At 43.5% G+C, this 17,113-nt stretch overlaps 1 protein-coding gene across 1 annotated transcript; it reads right to left on the bottom strand.

Annotated features, from left to right (window-relative positions):
• Positions 1-6,540: 6,540 nt before the first annotated feature.
• LOC132591628 (epididymal secretory protein 4) lies at positions 6,541-15,402 on the bottom strand. The gene is made up of 6 exons (XM_060270971.2): positions 15,298-15,402; positions 14,880-15,013; positions 14,176-14,246; positions 12,331-12,420; positions 8,158-8,256; positions 6,541-6,841 (listed from the first exon to the last, which is right to left on the bottom strand). Exons 1-6 carry the CDS (start codon positions 15,394-15,396, stop codon positions 6,816-6,818), a joined length of 519 nt encoding a protein of 172 aa, XP_060126954.2. The 5' UTR covers positions 15,397-15,402; the 3' UTR covers positions 6,541-6,815.
• Between the last annotated feature and the right edge of the window lie 1,711 nt (positions 15,403-17,113).

Genomic DNA, 17,113 nt, shown 5'->3' with positions numbered 1-17,113 from the left:
GCCATCTCCACAAGCTTGCCCAGCCCTTAATGTCTTGTGGTCTTTTCAGCAAAAGACATAGAAGACCTATTACAGAATGAAATGCTTAAGCTTATCCAGGATATTAGATCACTGGATCACACATGCCGGGGGCTGGTGGTGGGAACTGCCACCTCAAGACCTGATCTGGCCCACCAAACCTTCCCCGGCGGCAGCACTCCCACAGGTAGGGGAATGTGCAGAAGACCAGCAGGTGCAGAGCAATTATCCCAACCATGGGTTGAAACTAGTACACCCAGCCCAGTGCCAAAATGAAAATATAGATCATCCCCTTGCCACCCACCCTCCCTCCTCAGAAAATAGATCTGATGAGCAGAGGGGAGATGGTCATTGTTATGTACTGAGCTGAATCCTAGAACAATAGGATCCAGAATGCAGCAGTCTGATTGGTCCGCAGGAGCCACCCAATCCAGTTCCAGGTGGAAGCGAAGCAGTAACCTGATTGGCCTGCAGGAGCAGCCAATCAGGCTCCTGGACGAAGCAAGTCAGCAACCTGATTGGCCTGCAGGAGCAGCCCCGAAGTAGACAATCATGCAAGGCCCATTGTGTAAATAATGTATATAAGCAGACGTTTTGGGGAAAGAGCCATTCTTCTCTTCTTTTTCTGTTGCTACTACAAGCTGAATACAGAGAATGAAATTCACTCTCGACTCAACCTGAGTACTCAACCTGAAGCGTACTTAACCCGAAGCATGGGTGTAATTGGTTCCGGAAGTCTGTTCATAAACTGAAGTGTTCATAAACTGAAGCGAACTTTCCCATTGAAAGTAATGGAAAGTGAATTAATCCGTTCCAGATGGGTCTGCGGCTTTTATAAACCGAAACTTCGTAAACCGAGGTGTTCATAAACCGAGGTTCCACTGTACCAGCAGCCTTGTACTTGGACTTTTATCAAAAAGAAATCAGTGTGCAGCTAACTGACACAGCTTCTGATTCCCATGACCCCAACGTACTATTGGGACTGTTTAATCATTTTATGGTGGATCTTACTGCCCTTTTTGCGATACCTCCCCAAGTGGTAAATCGCAGCCAGTATACCTCTGATGCCCCCTGGTATGACGCAGCAGCTAAAAAAGCCAATGCAATTCTGGGCTGCATCAATAGGAGTATAGCATCTAGATCTAGGGAAGTAATAGTACCACTGTATTCTGCTCTGGTCAGACCTCACCTGGAGTACTGTGTCCAGTTCTGAGCACCACAGTTCAAGAAGGATACTGACAAGCTGGAACGTGTCCAGAAGAGGGCAACCAAAATGGTCAAAGGCCTGGAAACGATGCCTTATGAGGAACGGCTTAGGGAGCTGGGTATGTTTAGCCTGGAGAAGAGAAGGTTAAGGGGTGATATGATAGCCATGTTCAAATATATGAAGGGATGTCTTATGGAGGAGGGAGAAAGATTGTTTTCTGCTGCTCCAGAGAAGCGGACACGGAGCAATGGATTCAAACTTCAAGAAAGAAGATTCCACCTAAACATTAGGAAGAACTTCCTGACAGTAGGAGCTGCTCGGCACTGGAATTTGCTAGCAAGGAGTGTGGTGGAGTCTCCTTCTTTGGAGGTCTTTAAGCAGAGGCTTGACAGCCATATGTCAAGAATGCTTTGATGGAGTTTCCTGCCTGGCAGGGGGTAGGACTGGATGGCCCTTGTGGTCTCTTCCAACTCTATGATTCTATGATACTATGACTCTCAGTGTAAACAAGCTAGAACCCTTTTGTACTCAATTTACAATGAGTACAAGGCCTCAGGTGCTACTAACCTGCCAATTACATATTTCCAAGCCAAAACGGCCTATAGACAGGCCCTAACAAAGGCTAAACGCTCCTGGCAATCGAATCACTGGCAGGCTTTAATTGCAGCATCCAAATCACATAGGTCACGTGAATTTTGGTCACTAATTAATAGAAGAGTGAGAAAATACCCCCTGGCCGTTATCCCTGCTCCTACTTGGGAGCAGTTCTTGAGGAAGTGCTTCTCACAGGTGGACGCACCATCTGCCTGCTTGGAGCACCTGTTTTGCCATTTACCCATTTGGCCTCCTACCGACTCGGGATCAATAAAAGACTTGATATGTCAACTGAAAGTGGGTAAGGCACCTGGGCCTGATTTGGTCCCAGTGGAGGCCATTAAGTCGTGTCCTGAGTGGCGGGCTGGAATTCTGGCCAAAGTTTTTGATGCTATAAACTCCACAGGTCTCATTCCCAAGTCGTGGAAGCAGGCCATTATCATCCCAATCCACAAAAAAGGATCCACCGCTAACCTGGGGCACTATCGTAACATCAGCCTACTTTCAATCCTAGAGAAAAATTTTGCCCGCTTTCTGCTGTCCAAATTCGCTCAATGGTCGGAAGAGTCCAACTTAATCGGTCATGAACAAGCAGGTTTTAGACCCAAGCATTCCACAACGGACCATGCTATAATTCTTTACCACCTTGCATTGAAATACTCTACCCCTAGTCAGGCTATTTATGCGCTGCCTTTATTGACGTGAGGGCAGCTTTTGACAGCATCCCCAGAAACATCTTATGGGTGAAACTTGCTAACTGGGGCATTGACAGAAGACTCTTATGGCTTATGATCCAATTGCACGAGGGATCAGTTGCCAGAGTGAGACTAACTCCAGCAGGCGAACTCACGAATTCGGTGCCTATAAACAAGGGAGTCCGCCAAGGCTGTATACCAGCCCCCTATCTCTTTAATTTGTATATAAGTGATATGAGAAAACCCCTAATTGAGTCGCCCGTCAATATTCATGCCCCCTGCCTTGCGGATTACCGCTGCCCACTGCTTCTGTATGCAGATGACGCAGTAATTCTTTCCTATTCCCAAACTAGCCTAAATAGAGCACTGAAGATCTTTGCTACCTATTGTCAAACCAATCAGTTAACCATCAACCATTCTAAATCTAAAATAATGATTTTCTCCAGAAGCTGAAAACTATGCAAGTGGAAGCTCGATGGAGCATCAGTAGAACAAGTTTCCAAATTCCAATATTTAGGTATATTTTTTTCAACAAAACTTGAGATGGAAAGCACAAATTCAATATCTACTCAATAAGGCTAAAACTGTGTCCCACGCACTTCTCCACTTTTATTTCTCAGATGGGGCTCTCCGCGTGTCTTTGGGGTTGAAGGTGTTTAATGTGAAAGTAGCCGCCGTACTTGCATATGCTGCACCACTTTGGGCTGCCTTGGCAAATTTTGGCCCTCTTGAGATCCTGCAAAATCAATTTTTACGCCGTCTTTTGAAACTTCCCTCATGTGTGAGCAATGCGGCTATACGTCTGGAACTGAAGATCCCCTTGCTAGAGACACTTCTGTGGAAACGGGTTTTCAATTACTGGCTAACAATCTGGCACAGATCTAGCCCAATGTTTATGGCATGACGAATTCATCAGTCCCCGGGCCAGTAAGATCCATGCCAAGCTTTTGCTTTTTGGAATCTCCCCCCTAACATCTTTAAATTTTGATCTTACCACAGTAAAGAATTTATCAATCAGAGATTGGATGATATAGAGTTGCAACGTAATCTTATGTTGGGCCGGGCGGGAGGGGTAATGTTTGCCTCGGCACATGGGCATTACTTCCGAACAGCATGTTCCAGTTTATTTATCATCCCTCTCTATTGCCAGCCATCGTTTTGCGTTTATCAAAGCGAGGTTCAATTCTTTTTCATCCAACGTCCTTCTTCACAGATTCTCTAAGGGCCGAGTCTCAGTTCTATGTTCCTGTGATAACCAGTCGACAGAATCCCATCAGCATATAGTTTTTACTTGCCCTCTGTATAGTGCTGTCCGGATGAACCTACTGAGACCATTAGTCCAAAAATTCTCTGGACTTCCATTAGAGACTCATCTTGCCCTATTACTGCGAGACACCGACTCGTTTGTAACCTTGCAAGTGGCAAGATCTTTAACTTCTGTTGTGTTCTATAAGAGGTGAAATGGACTGTTACATGAACCCAGAAAGCTTTTACCATATTGTTTTGCCTAATTTTTATACCCTCTGTAATTATAATTTTAGCTCTATATCTATTTTTACTGATTGTAAAGCAAGTATGTCTCATTGTGTCTATTTTTATGTGTATATGCGCTAAAAGCTGCAATAAATCTATCTATCTTTCTGAACTGGGTTTGTGGGGAGAGTTGATCTGTATTCCCATTGTGGCACTGAGCTGAGAAGACAAGTTTCAAGTCAGGGTAAGTATAATCACTCTGTCCTTGCTGGTCTTCTGCACAGACCCTAACCCCCCAACCCCACTATGACAATACTGCCACTGAGGAAAGCTTGGTGGGATTATTATTATTTATTAATTAGTTAATTATACCCCGCCCATCTGGTTGGGTTTTCCCCGCCACTCTGGGCGGCTTCCAACAAATACGAAAATACATTAAAATATCACAAACTTCCCTAAACAGGGCTGCCTTTAGGTGTTTTCTAAATGTCAGGTAGTTGTTTATCTGTCTGACCTCCGATGGGAGGGTGTTCCACAGGGCGGGCACCACTACCAAGAAGGCCCTCTGCCTGGTTCCCTGTAGCTTTGCTTCTCGCAGTGAGGGTACCGCCAGAAGGCCCTCGGCGCTGGATCTCAGTGTCCGGGCTGAACAATGGGGGTGGATATGCTCCTTCAGGTATATAGGACTGAGGCCGTTTAGGGATGAATCCGGTCTGTGGAGTGGTAGTCCCTCCAAACTCAGGTTCGATAATCCAATGGTCTGGTATCCTGGCTAAACCTAAGCATTTCATTCTGTGATAAGCCTTCTACAATACCTCTTTTGTGGGGCGGGGGGCAGCGGCAGATGTAAGTCTTTAAGCTCTGGGCAAACTTGGGTGAGGGGAGGAAGGCAATGCCTCAGAGATCATGTTATCTCTGCACCCACCCTGGAATGGAATGTGCCAGCCTTCAAAAACATCCCCCTCTACATCCCAAGAGAACAAACATATTAGTTCCCTTCTTCTGAAGCCAAATGGCCACTTGGGCAAGATGAATCTCCAGCCACATCTTTGTACGTGAGAGGTGGGAAGGAAGGAAATAAAAACTAACGATGTTATTCCTCTATAGGCTGCCATTGAAGGTCACTCCTCTCAGTTGCTCAGGGAATGGGCTGCATTGCCAGCCCACAAATAAACCAGTTCCCCTTTTTTATACAAATATGTAGCACTGTTATGTAGCACTTTGGGTGGAGACAGCATTGATAAGCGGACACGGAGCAATGGATTCAAACTACAAGAAAGAAGATTCCACCTAAACATTAGGAAGAACTTCCTGACAGTAAGAGCTGTTCGGCAGTGGAATTTGCTGCCAAGGAGTGTGGTGGAGTCTCCTTCTTTGGAGGTCTTTAAGCGGAGGTTTGACGGCCATATGTCTGGAATGCTTAGATGGTGTTTCCTGCTTGGCAGGGGGTTGGACTGGATTGCCCTTGTGGTCTCTTCCAACTCTTTGATTCTTTGATTCTATGATATAGTTGGCATATCAGAAATCTGGTGGAACACAGAGAACCCGTGTGACACAGATTCAGGTAGCTAGCCGTGTTGGTCTGACATAGTCGAAACAAAATAAAAAAATCCTTCCAGCAGCACCTTAGAGACCAACTAAATTTGTCATTGGTATGAGCTTTTGTGTGCATGCACACTTCTTCAGATACACTGAAACAGAATTCACCAGACCTTTATATATAATGAGAGGGTGGGGAGGGGTATTACTCAGAAGGGTGGTGGGAATGGGTGATTGGCTGATAAGTGTGGTAATCTAGAAGAGAACACAATCTATACAGAAAGTATTAAGAGGCCTGACTTTGCCTGATGCCAAAAAGGGAAAACTGCAAGCACTAGGCTAGCTCTGCTGGAGAGGGTGTCCCAGAACTGAAATGCCACCACTGACAAGTCCTTCTCACTAATAGCCACCTGTGTTTTTCATTTGATGAGGCAGCTAACAAAGCCTAGCTGTTCCTATCCAAGTAGGGTCAGCAGGTGAGCTGATGGAAAGCTTTGTATTTGTATCTTCTCTGCCCTGCCATTTTGTCCCTCTCAGTTTCTCTTCTGACCTTTCTCCATCAGTCTTTCTTTTTTGAATTACAACCAGCATCTCACTTATATTCTCTCACCCTTCTGTACCCATTCCCCTTTCCACAGTTCTCATTCCAAGGCTTTTTGCAACAGGTGGAGCTCACTGGCTTACATGCAGGAGGTGCCTGCCTTCCTTTAATTGAAGGAAGAGCATGTCATGGGCAAAGCCTTTCTCATTCCAAGATCTTGGAGACCTGCTGCCAATGCAGAGTAGACAAGGGGTGGCCAACATGGTGACCTTTATAGGTTGTTGAACTCCATCCATCAGTACTATCAGTCCCAGTCAGCTTGGCCAATGGGTATGGATGGCCGAAGCTGGAGAACCATATTGGCAACCTCTACAGCCGAGCACTCACTGGGCAGATGCTTTGGCTGCTTGATGGGTTCATATATGTTTATCTTCTCCCATTTTGACCTTCAATAATGCATCTGACAACATTTGCAAGATCTAAGCAATGTATTTATTTTTAAAATAATTTCAGGAGAGGGAGGAACCCAAAGACATTGTTGTTCTGATTGCATCAATTTACACAAGCTAGAAATGTGGTGAGTTGATTGATCCGTATTCATCATCGTCTCCACCATTCAGAAAAAGAAATGATTGGGTGCTTCTAATTATTAACCGATGGTGTGAATATATATGGAGAAATGCCATATCTGGCTATTAAACCAACGCCAAACGAAGGTTCTCTGTGTTTGTGAATGAATATCTGGCTATTAAGCAGCTGTTGGAGTGCATTGTTCTAAGGGGAAAAGGGAGAGAAGTGTTTCAGGAAAACTGGTAAGGAGGAAGAAAACTCATATTTATTTCTTTATTCGGAATCAGTGGCAGATGATGCCCATTGGGATTGCTGGCATGGGAGGCAGGTAGGCCAACAGCAGATGCAAACACCAGGGCAAATGATGCAACACCAGGGCAGAGGGAAGTCATTTTTGTTTTGCCCTCACCTATTGAGTTCTACAGGGGCAACACGGAGATGGGGTTTTCCAGTCTACAGCCAAGTGGAAGCTGACTCATTGCAGCTGGGACTGAAGCTACTTTAATTATAATTAACTGGAATCTGAGCCCCATAAGGCAGCCGAAGACAGAGTTGCTAGTCCCAACCAGGCCACGATCTAGAGCTGGGATCTAGGTAAAAAGGTAAAGGTAAAGGACCCCTGGACAGTTAAATCCAGTCAAAGGTTACTATTGGGTTGATGTGCTCATCTTGCTTTAGACCAAGGGAGCCGGCGTTTGTCCACAGACAGCTTTCCGGGTCATGTGGCCAAACACCTTCTGGTGCAACGGAACACAATGGCGGAAGCCAGGGCGCATGGAAATGCCATTCACCTATTTATCTACTTGAACTGGCATGCTTTCGAAATGCTAGGTTGGCAGGAGCTCAGATAGAGCAACGGGAGCTCACCCCATCATGGGGATTCGAACCGCCAGCCTTCTGATTGGCAAGCCTAAGAGGCTCAGTGGTGTATACCACAGCGCACCTGTGTCCCTCAGCTGGGCTCTAGCCAGACCCTGCCCAGGAACCACAATTGCTGATGTCCCACCACCCCAGCTGAGGGATGTAGAACAAACTCCTTCCTATCCATCCCCACAGCTAGGTCCAAATTGTCTGCTGCTCTTAGCCAATCAACCCCTTGCTCATTTCCTGATAGCTTGATTAAGCATGGAAATCAGACCTCAGTTAATTTCAATGATTTAACTACAGTGGTACCTTGGTTGTCGAACGTAATCTTTTCCGGAAGACTGTTTGACTTCTGAAACGTTTGACAACCAAGGTGCAATGGGCAATTGAGAAAATTGAGAAACGCGCCTCAGTAGCCGTTCATCTTCCGAGGTGCGTTCAGAATGGAAGCATTTATTTGCAGCTTTTCGGCGAAAACCAAAATGTTCGACTTCTGAAACGTTTGACAACCGAGGTACCACTGTACTTGAACTGTACTTGTGATCCAGATGAGTGAATCTCTCTGGGACTAAATATAGATCCTCAGATTCTGTTTCACACAGAGACATTCATTTTTTATCTACAATAAAAAAAATCTTGAGACCAGGTTGCTTTACCAGCATTAAAATATTTGATGTGTGCCTCAGGAAAATTTTGCTCCAAGACTAATTTCTTGAATTTTTCTTTGATGTCATCTCCCACGTCCGACCCCCTAGCTTTAAACAAAAGCAAAGGTTGAGTAAATTGTTGTTCTCAGAAAGGCTGAAATATCTGTTTTATGTCTATAGAGCAGTGTTTTTCGACCTTTTGGGGGCAAAGGCACACTTGTTTCATGAAAAAAATCATGAGGCACATCACCATTAGAAAATGTTAAAAAATTTAACTCTGTGCCTATATTGACTATATATGAAGTAATTCTCCCACGGCACACCAGTGTTGAAAAACACTGCTATAGAGCACCCGAAGTCTCTTCTTCCCACCATCTTCTCTGGATTGTCCACTAGACAGTCAGGAACAGAACCCCCATGAAACCAGAGAAGAGGATCTAAGCAGGCATGGCCAAACCTGGCCCTCCAGAGAGTTTTGGTACTACAATTCCCATAGTCCATGGCCACTGGTCCTGTTAGCTAGGCATGATGGGAGTTGTAGTCCCAAAACATCTGGAGGGCCAAGTCTGGCCATGGCAAAGGAACTGAAAGCATACACAGGGGCTGGATGTCCATATTTGCTAGTGGGAGGCTTTATGGTAGCTGCTCTTTCTGCTGGATCATTGTTAATATTGCAGCCCCCTATTGCCTTTTATTTTGGGGACCATTCTTTAGGGTACAGCTCCCTTTTCCAATATATCCCTTCATCCCAGGAAGGGTTGATTATTCCATTAGCCACCTTTTATTCTAGAAGATTATTGTAGCCAAGATTTTAAATATGTTTTCCTCCTTCATTTTAACTCTGTACAGTAGAACCTCTACTTAGGACTCCCTCTACTTCGGGCCCAATCCAAGTCATGACCGCGGCGAACCTGGAAGAAAATTCCGGGTTTGCCACGATTCAAACATGTGCAGAAGCAGCTTCCGCTGTTTGCGCACTCGCAGCCACCGCCACCTGCACATGCGCAGAAGCATGCTACCGTCAAATGCTCCTGCGCACAACTTTCTACCAGCGACCCAGATCAATATACGGCCGGACCTCTGGAACTGATTATGTCTGTTAGTAGAAGTTCCACTCTACAGTATAGATGGCTGCTGATAGCAACAACAACAAAAAAGTGTTTAAAAATTAGCCACATAACCTCAAATGAAAGATAACATAAGGAATATACCGTAGTTGACATAACTGAGTATTTGACGGTCAGGAATGATAAGCAAGCAGCATTAATATTTATTGATGCGGAAAAGGCCTTTGACAATATTTCTTGGGAATTTATGATAAAGAATTTGGAACTAAGGGAAGTGGGACAGTTTTTTAAAAAGAAAAAAGGTATTAGAGCTATACAGTGGAACCTCGGTTTATGAACACCTCGGTTTATGAATTTTCGGTTTATGAACGCCACGGACTCATCTGGAACGGATTAATTCATTTTCCATTACTTTCAATGGGAAAGTTTGCTTCAGTTTATGAACGCTTCAGTTTATGAACAGACTTCCGGAACCAATTACACCCATGCTTCAGTTTATGAACGCTTCAGTTTAAGTACTCCGCGGACCCGTCTGGAACGGATTAATTCATTTTCCATTACTTTCAATGGGAAAGTTTGCTTCAGTTTATGAACGCTTACTCCGCGGACCGTCTGGAACGGATTAATTCACTTTCCATTACTTTCAATGGGAAAGTTCGCTTCAGTTTATGAACGCTTCAGTTTATGAACAGACTTCCGGAACCAATTGTGTTCATAAACCGAGGTACCACTGTATATTCAGATCAAAAAGCTAAATTGATTGTAAATAATGTGTTAACAGAGAATTTTGAAATTACGAAAGGTACCAGACAGGGTTGTCTGTTATCTCCATTATTATTCATTACGGTCATGGAAGTCCTTCTAAGAAATTTGAGAAATGCAGAAAAAATTAAGGGAATCAGTGTCAGTCAGAATGAATATAAATTAAAGGCCTTTGCGGACGATTTAGTTATAACAATGGAAGAACCATTAACCAGTGCTAAAGAAGCACTGGAAAGAATTGAACAATTCGGACAGGTAGCAGGTTTTAAATTAAATAAAATGAAAAAGAAAATGCTTGTTAAGAATAGGAATCAGGGTCTAAAAGATAAATTGCAATAACAAAAAGGTATAGAGGTGGTAAAAAAGGTAAATACAAGATATGTTTGCCGAGGGAAGAAACCAAGAATTAAATTTAAATTACTTACAGATACAAAAGAGAGTGGTGGCTTCTCCTTGCCTGATTTGAAATTGTATTATGAAGCTTCTTGCCTTTGTTGGTTAAGGGATTGGATATTGTTAAAAAATACAGATCTATTAGATCTGGAAGGCTTTGACAACAAATTTGGGTGGTACGCATATTAATGGTACAAAAAGTTAAAAGTTCATAAAGGCTTTTTGAACCACATAATTCGAAAATCTCTATATGAGGTGTGGAATTGATACAAGAGTTTACTAGAATGCAAAACACCATGGTGGCTGTCGCCATTAGAGGCAATAAATGTAAAAAAGTTAAATATGGCCAAAAATTGTACCATCTATGAACAATTGGTGATGGAGATGGATAACCAAAGGAAAATAAAACTGTATGAGGAAATTAAAGGTTTGGTGAATAATTGGTTGCATTATCATCAAATAAATGAAATTTTTAAAGATGACAAAAAGAAAAATTGGTTTTGGTATACAAAATTGAGGTTTGAATTAGAGTTATTAAGCAATAAGGTAAAAATATTATAAAAATGTATAAATTAATTTTGGAATGGCATGTAAAAGATAAAGAAGTTAATCAATTATGATACATTGGGCAAAATATATTGGTTATAATATACAGTTAGAAGACTGGGGGAAAACTATGGAAATATGGAATATATTTTACAGTTTGCAGTTCTCTTATTGATGTATAGATGGTATATAACACCAGCGAAATCAGCAAAAATGTATAAAACAAATAATTAATGTTGGAAATGTAAAGAAAACTAATGTACTTTTTAACCTACGAGGTGGGTTTGTAAGGAATTGAAGGCTTTCTGGGAAATGATTTATAATAAACTTTTAAAAATGCTGAAATATACATTTGTTTAAAAAAAAACCCAGAAGTCTTCTTAATTGGTATTGTTGGTACTGAAGTACATAAGCAAGATAAGAGACTGTTTTTATATGCAACAACTGCAGCAAGAATATTATTAGCCCAACGATGGAAGCAGGAAGAGATTCCAATGGAAGAAGAATGGCAGATGAAATAGATGGACTATGCTGAGTTGGCGAAACTAACTGGGCAAATTCATAGAAAAATCTATAATTTGTTTACTTATGATAAGGACTTAATAGCAATAAGTATAACAACAAAATGCAATATTGGAGAGTAAGTTGGAAAACCATCAGTCGAGGAGGGTGGAAGTCTCAGGCTGTAGTAGCCAAATGTTTTCTATGTTATCTATAAGTCGGATGTTAAGCTTAAAAATATGTGCAAAAACATATGTGTGTGTGTGTGTGTGTGTGTATGTATGTATATGTATATATGTATATATGTATATGTATAGATAAAGATATTCAATAATGTTGCATTCTATTTTTGTATGTTAACTAGATCCATAATTGGATTGAAGAGAACTTAGGGTATCCTTCCATAAACAGATGCCTTCCAGATGTTTTAGGCAAAAACTTCCACCAGCCACCAAAGTGTAGTACAGGAGGGACAGGCAGGGCAGGACCAACTCCTTCAGGACAGCAGAGTGATGAGCAGCACTGGCTCTGCCTCCTACCTTTGAACTTTTTCTGCTCTGGCTGGTCAATAGAAATACTTGCTACCCAGAACTTGAAACTGAGGTTGCGTCTTTCCTCCCCTCCCAACCCATTCTCCTTTTGTGAATCTTAGGGTGTTTGTGTGTGTGTGTGTTTGTGTGTGTGTGTGTGTGTGTGTGTGTGTGTGAGAGAGAGAGAGAGAGAGAGAGAGAGAGAGAGAGAGAGAGAGAGAGAGAACTAACAAGTGGAGTGAAGGTTATATGTTTGTTTTTGTTTCTATTGTGTATTTTGTGTTTTCTTATCTTCCTGTTTTATGTTGTGAACTGCTCTGAGATCTATGGGTAAAGCGCTTTATTTAATAAATAAAAACAAAATCCATGGCCATAACACATACCAGACAGATACATGGCTTCAAAAGTTGATTTCTTCATGTACATAATGAGATACTTTTCATAATCAATATCCATCATGCGGATTTCACCACCTATACAGGAAACAACACAAGACATCAACTGAAGGAAGCGGTTTCCCCATATCTTGGCTGTTAGTGGGGGGGGGCAGGCAAATTGGGATCAGCCACTCTTAGTCGTCTTAATTATTCATGCTTTCTCCCAACCCCTCATTTAATATGTCTTCAGAAATAATTTTAAGTGCCACAGATTGCCCTACCTAAAGCAGGCAGTGGGAACCACCATTCCTCCCCCCCCCCCAGTCGTCTTGCTCCCTGTCCTTATGTGGACATTCTCTCAACCCCTGTCCCAGAAGGCCTTGCTTTGAGGAAGGACCCCCCTCCCGTCCCTTTTCTCAATGTGTGGCAGGGAGGGGGGGATCCTTAGACCCTGCAGAAGTCTTGTTTGGAGAGTAGCAAAGCAAGCAGGTGGCAGAGAGGCTCCAGACGGTGGGAACTTGCTACCCCTTCTGCAGCTCCTTAACTTTGTTGAGAGCCGCCCACAGTGGCTGGAGTAACCCGGTCAGATGGATGGGATATACCGGTAAGTAATAAAAATATTGTTTTTGTTGTTGTCATTTGCCTGGCTCTGTTAAACTAGAACTTTTCCTGTGGCATCCCAAGGGCTTTGGAGAACCTCACTAGGAAAGCAAAAACTAGCTGTTTTGGTCCATTTCAAAAATAAGAAAACCCTCTAGGTGAGCATTACATTAATTTCAGCCAACCCTAGTGTCAGGAAAGACTGGCCAACTTTTAAGTTCTCCAGCACTCTTCACCGAGCACAATATTACCAAAAGAATGATTAATCCACCCACCCACCCAAAAACCAATCAGACTGGGTTGGTATCTATGAGGGCAGCGTATAGGGTCAGTTGCAAGATAAAGATTGTAGGATGACAGAGTCCCTTCCCAGTCCAATACAGATCAGTTGTCTGGCCACCTGGGATTCTGCGATAAAAAAGCAAAGGCTGCTCCCCAGGTCTGAGAACATAGATCCCAGCTGTTACCCAGAACTCCCTTGTGCAGCCTGGAGTGAAACACTCCAGTTCCTCCTGGTTAAGCAGAGGGGAGATCTAAAGAGAAAACAGGAGTCTTCCATTTTGAAAGGCCCAAGATTAATTTTGAATGGCATACAAGGCAAATCATATCCTCCTAAGTTGGGAAGTAGAGGCATTGGTTTAACCATCTGCCATGAGTCTTTAACTCCTCATTTGCCCTTCCTATCTCTTTGTTATTTAGACTGATAGTCTTATGCTGAATCCTCTTTACAACCTCCTCCTCCTCCTTTCACTTCTCTCTTTAATTTCAAGATGAGAGATCAGCTTGAAACGATCTTCCGAAAGAACTATGGAGCAAGCATGGCTGCCTTTGTTTTCTCAGACTACTTAGCTTTAGCTAGACCCAGTGTTTTTTTCTTTAAAATAAATGTTTAGGGGCACTCTCATTTTCCTACTCATATTGAAATACTGCCCCTCAATGAGGCCAAACTTAGATTGAAAAAATGTTTAGGGGAATGTGTACCCCTGTGTCCCGCCAGAAAATAGCACTGCCTAGACTTAGAAACCTTTTTCTAGCCTTGTTATGTATTTCCTAAAATAAACATCTTTATTGGGGGGCAAGTGATTGCACTGCTCTCCCCCACAAAACTCGATTTTGCACTCAAAAGAAGCATATAAATGGGGAAAAGAACAGATGTTTGAACATTTGCCCAAATCACAGCATCTGGATCTTCTGATCATAAAACATACTTTATCATCAGGTAATAGGGTGGCTGATGGCAGTCGTACTCACCGGTAAATTTGAATACACCAGGTTTGTCTGTGTGCTTTAACATAGCAGTTGCTTCTTTGCAGACACCGTCCCTGGAAAAGAGAGCTAAATGAAAGCACTTCAAAACCAGATACCCAGCCTGCTTCTGCCTTGCCTCTCCCACTTGTATTTCTTAGGGTGTCAGAGCCACTGATGGAAGAAATACAGTTCCAGTAAAATGCCTTTCTGTCTACCAGAGGGAAGGATAGCTGGAGCGTCAAGAGGAATGGCACCCTGACCAATGCCTTCAAAATGAACAGGCCTTCTTGGAGGCCTCTACATGATCAAATGTAGGTTTCTGCAGGATTACTCATGTCTCCATTGACTTTCCAGCAATGTTTTATTTATATCACTATGCCCAACCTAAGTAGCTCTTTAAGATAAAACCAGACACCCCCCCCCAAAAAAAGAGCGGTAATTGGGCATGGGAAACCTGTGGTCTTCCCTAAGCAGCAGCTCTACACAAAATCTGGACATTGCTCCACCCAGCTCAATATTGCCTACACTGACTGGCAGTGCCAGAAACTTTATGCCCTTTCCAAACCATCTCAAAACAATTTCAGGGGAAATCAGGGCTTTGGCTCCGTGGCAGAGCACTTGCTTTGCATGTGCAAGGACCCAGGTTCAATTCTCAGCCTATGCATGATGGGAGGAGAGGTATCAGTTGTAAGATACTAACGACATACATATAATTAGTGGTGAGTTTCATATTTCCACCTGTAACCTCCACAATGTGGTCCATCGGTGATATTTTCTGCTCATACTCAGGCACCTCAGGCAGTTTGGAAGCCATCCCGATGGGGTGCCACTTCCCGACAGTCTAAATCAGAAGAATTTTGATTGACATTTTAGGGATCAGAGAAAGTTGACAAGGGTTCGTTATATAACACAACCCACCTCATCTCTAGTATTTTCCTACCAAAGCTAGGAGTATATATCAAAATCAGGCAACTATTAATCTGCTGATAGCCAAACTTCTGGACCTGGGGGAGAGGAAAAGGGGGACCCAAAAGCAACAGGGCCTTTACTCAAGAGCAAAGCTGCTTGGGTATCCTATCCAGGTAAGGCTTCCCTATCTGAAAGTCCCATCTGTAAACGTCTTACCTTTTGGGCGTCAAAGTTTGGGACCACAGGGATGTCAGCACTGACAGGAAATATGTAGTCAGGGGTCATTCCAAACACCAACAGCAGCACAGCAATCATCCTGGAGCTGCTTCTCTCCTGCTCTTACCGTGAACACCGTGTGCAGGGGGAGAGAATGATGGTCCAGGGTTGCAGCGGCCCATTTTAAATATCTGTCTTCAAAGCACATCCCACTCATCAACTTATGCAAGAGGGAAGAACAGAGTGGTAACAGCAGGGTTATTTTTAAAGGGAATTAATTTATTTGTGGTGTGGAACAAGGTGGAGTCTCCTTTATACTTCAGAAGAAACAAACATGCTTGTTCTCTTGGGTTGTTGAGGGGGATGTTCTTGAGGGGGATGTTCAAGGCTGGCACATTCCCTTCCTGGGCAAGTACAGAGATCAGGTGCGAAGATGATGAAGCACTGACGTGACATATTTAAAGAGTTGCCCTGCGACTCTTTAAAATGAAAGTTCTCCCACTACTTCTGGTGGGCATTGCCTTGGGTTCGCGTAGGGACTTTGTAAGATTGGAATCTATCCAATCACAATTCCTCAGGGCCATTCTCAGGATCCCTCCTTCTGTTGCGGGTGCGATCATGAGATTGGAGACCGGTTGTCAAGCCTTTACGTATGTGGCCCTGAAAGCGAAATTATGGCTATGGCTCAAACTATGTTTCAGACCGATGGGTTTGGCCCCCCTGATTCTGAGGGATAATTTTAAATCTCCATGGGAAAGGGAAGTGGTAGAGGAAGTGCAAAATTGTGGTCTGTCCTCCCTTTATATTGAGTCCATGACATACAGCCGCGCTAAAGCGATGATCGCTCAGAGATTGGGGGATATCTCCAGACAGGAGGACATAGCCCGCGTGAAATCTGGGATGTTTTTAGGGGAGCAGGTGTATCGGTCTGCAGCAGCCCGTTACCTGGCGGATATCCACTACGTGGAATACCGCAGACTAATTACTGCGGCTAGACTGAATGTCCTTGATTCGGCGGTTTTGAGGGGAAGATTTGGAGGAGTCCCATACGGTCAGAGAATGTGCCATTGTGCCTTGGGTGAGGTAGAGTCCACAGAACACATTCTACTGAGTTGTCCCTTTTATAATGATTTAAGGCAATATCTTATAGACCCGTATTTATCTCAGTTTAGTTCCCGACCAAGAGAACAGCAGGCAGCAAATTTGCTCAACAAGCCCACTGGGAAAATAACCTTCTCAGTGGCTAAATTCCTCTTCCTGGCGCTCAAGTGTTGGAAACGTATAAGCAAATGTCTTTATGTGGGTTATCTGTAGAAGGTTTAGTAGCGCGGTGATACCCCATTTATGTATCCCTCTGATGCCTTCAGTTTTATATGTTTATCTTTGTATTGAGAAATGGTTTTTTGTTGTTGTTGTTTCTGACTATCGGTCGAATAAAGTATATTGATTGATTGATTGATTGATATTATCCAATCCCAGCTAGCAATCCCACAGGGATGGGGGTGGCGTTACAAAGAGTGTATTAAACTGGGTCTACACTTTGCGGGTGGCACTGTGGGTTAAACCACAGAGCCTAGGGCTTGTCGATCAGAAGGTCGGTGGATCGAATCCCCGCGACAGGGTGAGCTCCCGTTGCTTGGTCCCAGGTCCTGCCAACCTAGCAGTTCGAAAGCACCTCAAAGTGCAAGTAGATAAATAGGCACCGCTCTGGCGGGAAGGTAAACGGCGTTTCCGTGTGCTGCTCTAGTTCACCAGAAGCGGCTTAGTCATGCTGGTCACATGACCTGGAAGCTGTACGCCGGCTCCCTTGGCCAGT

This window comes from Zootoca vivipara, chromosome 2 (assembly GCF_965207765.1).
Source record: "Zootoca vivipara chromosome 2, rZooViv2.hap1.1, whole genome shotgun sequence".
Classification (NCBI taxonomy): Eukaryota; Metazoa; Chordata; class Lepidosauria; order Squamata; family Lacertidae; genus Zootoca; species Zootoca vivipara.
Note: the sequence above shows the minus strand (reverse complement) of the source record. Positions and strands in the feature narration are given on the sequence as shown.

Bases quoted from the DNA above. Each gene is read 5' to 3' on its own strand.
- LOC132591628 (XM_060270971.2), bottom strand. From the start codon at position 15,396: ATGATTGCTGTGCTGCTGTTGGTGTTTGGAATGACCCCTGACTACATA. The intron at 12,421-14,175 runs GTGAGTACGACT...TTTCCTGTATAG, and splicing joins TGGTGTATTCAAATTTACCG to GTGGTGAAATCCGCATGATG. The intron at 8,257-12,330 runs GTATGTGTTATG...TTTTGTTTAAAG, and splicing joins TGAAGCCATGTATCTGTCTG to CTAGGGGGTCGGACGTGGGA.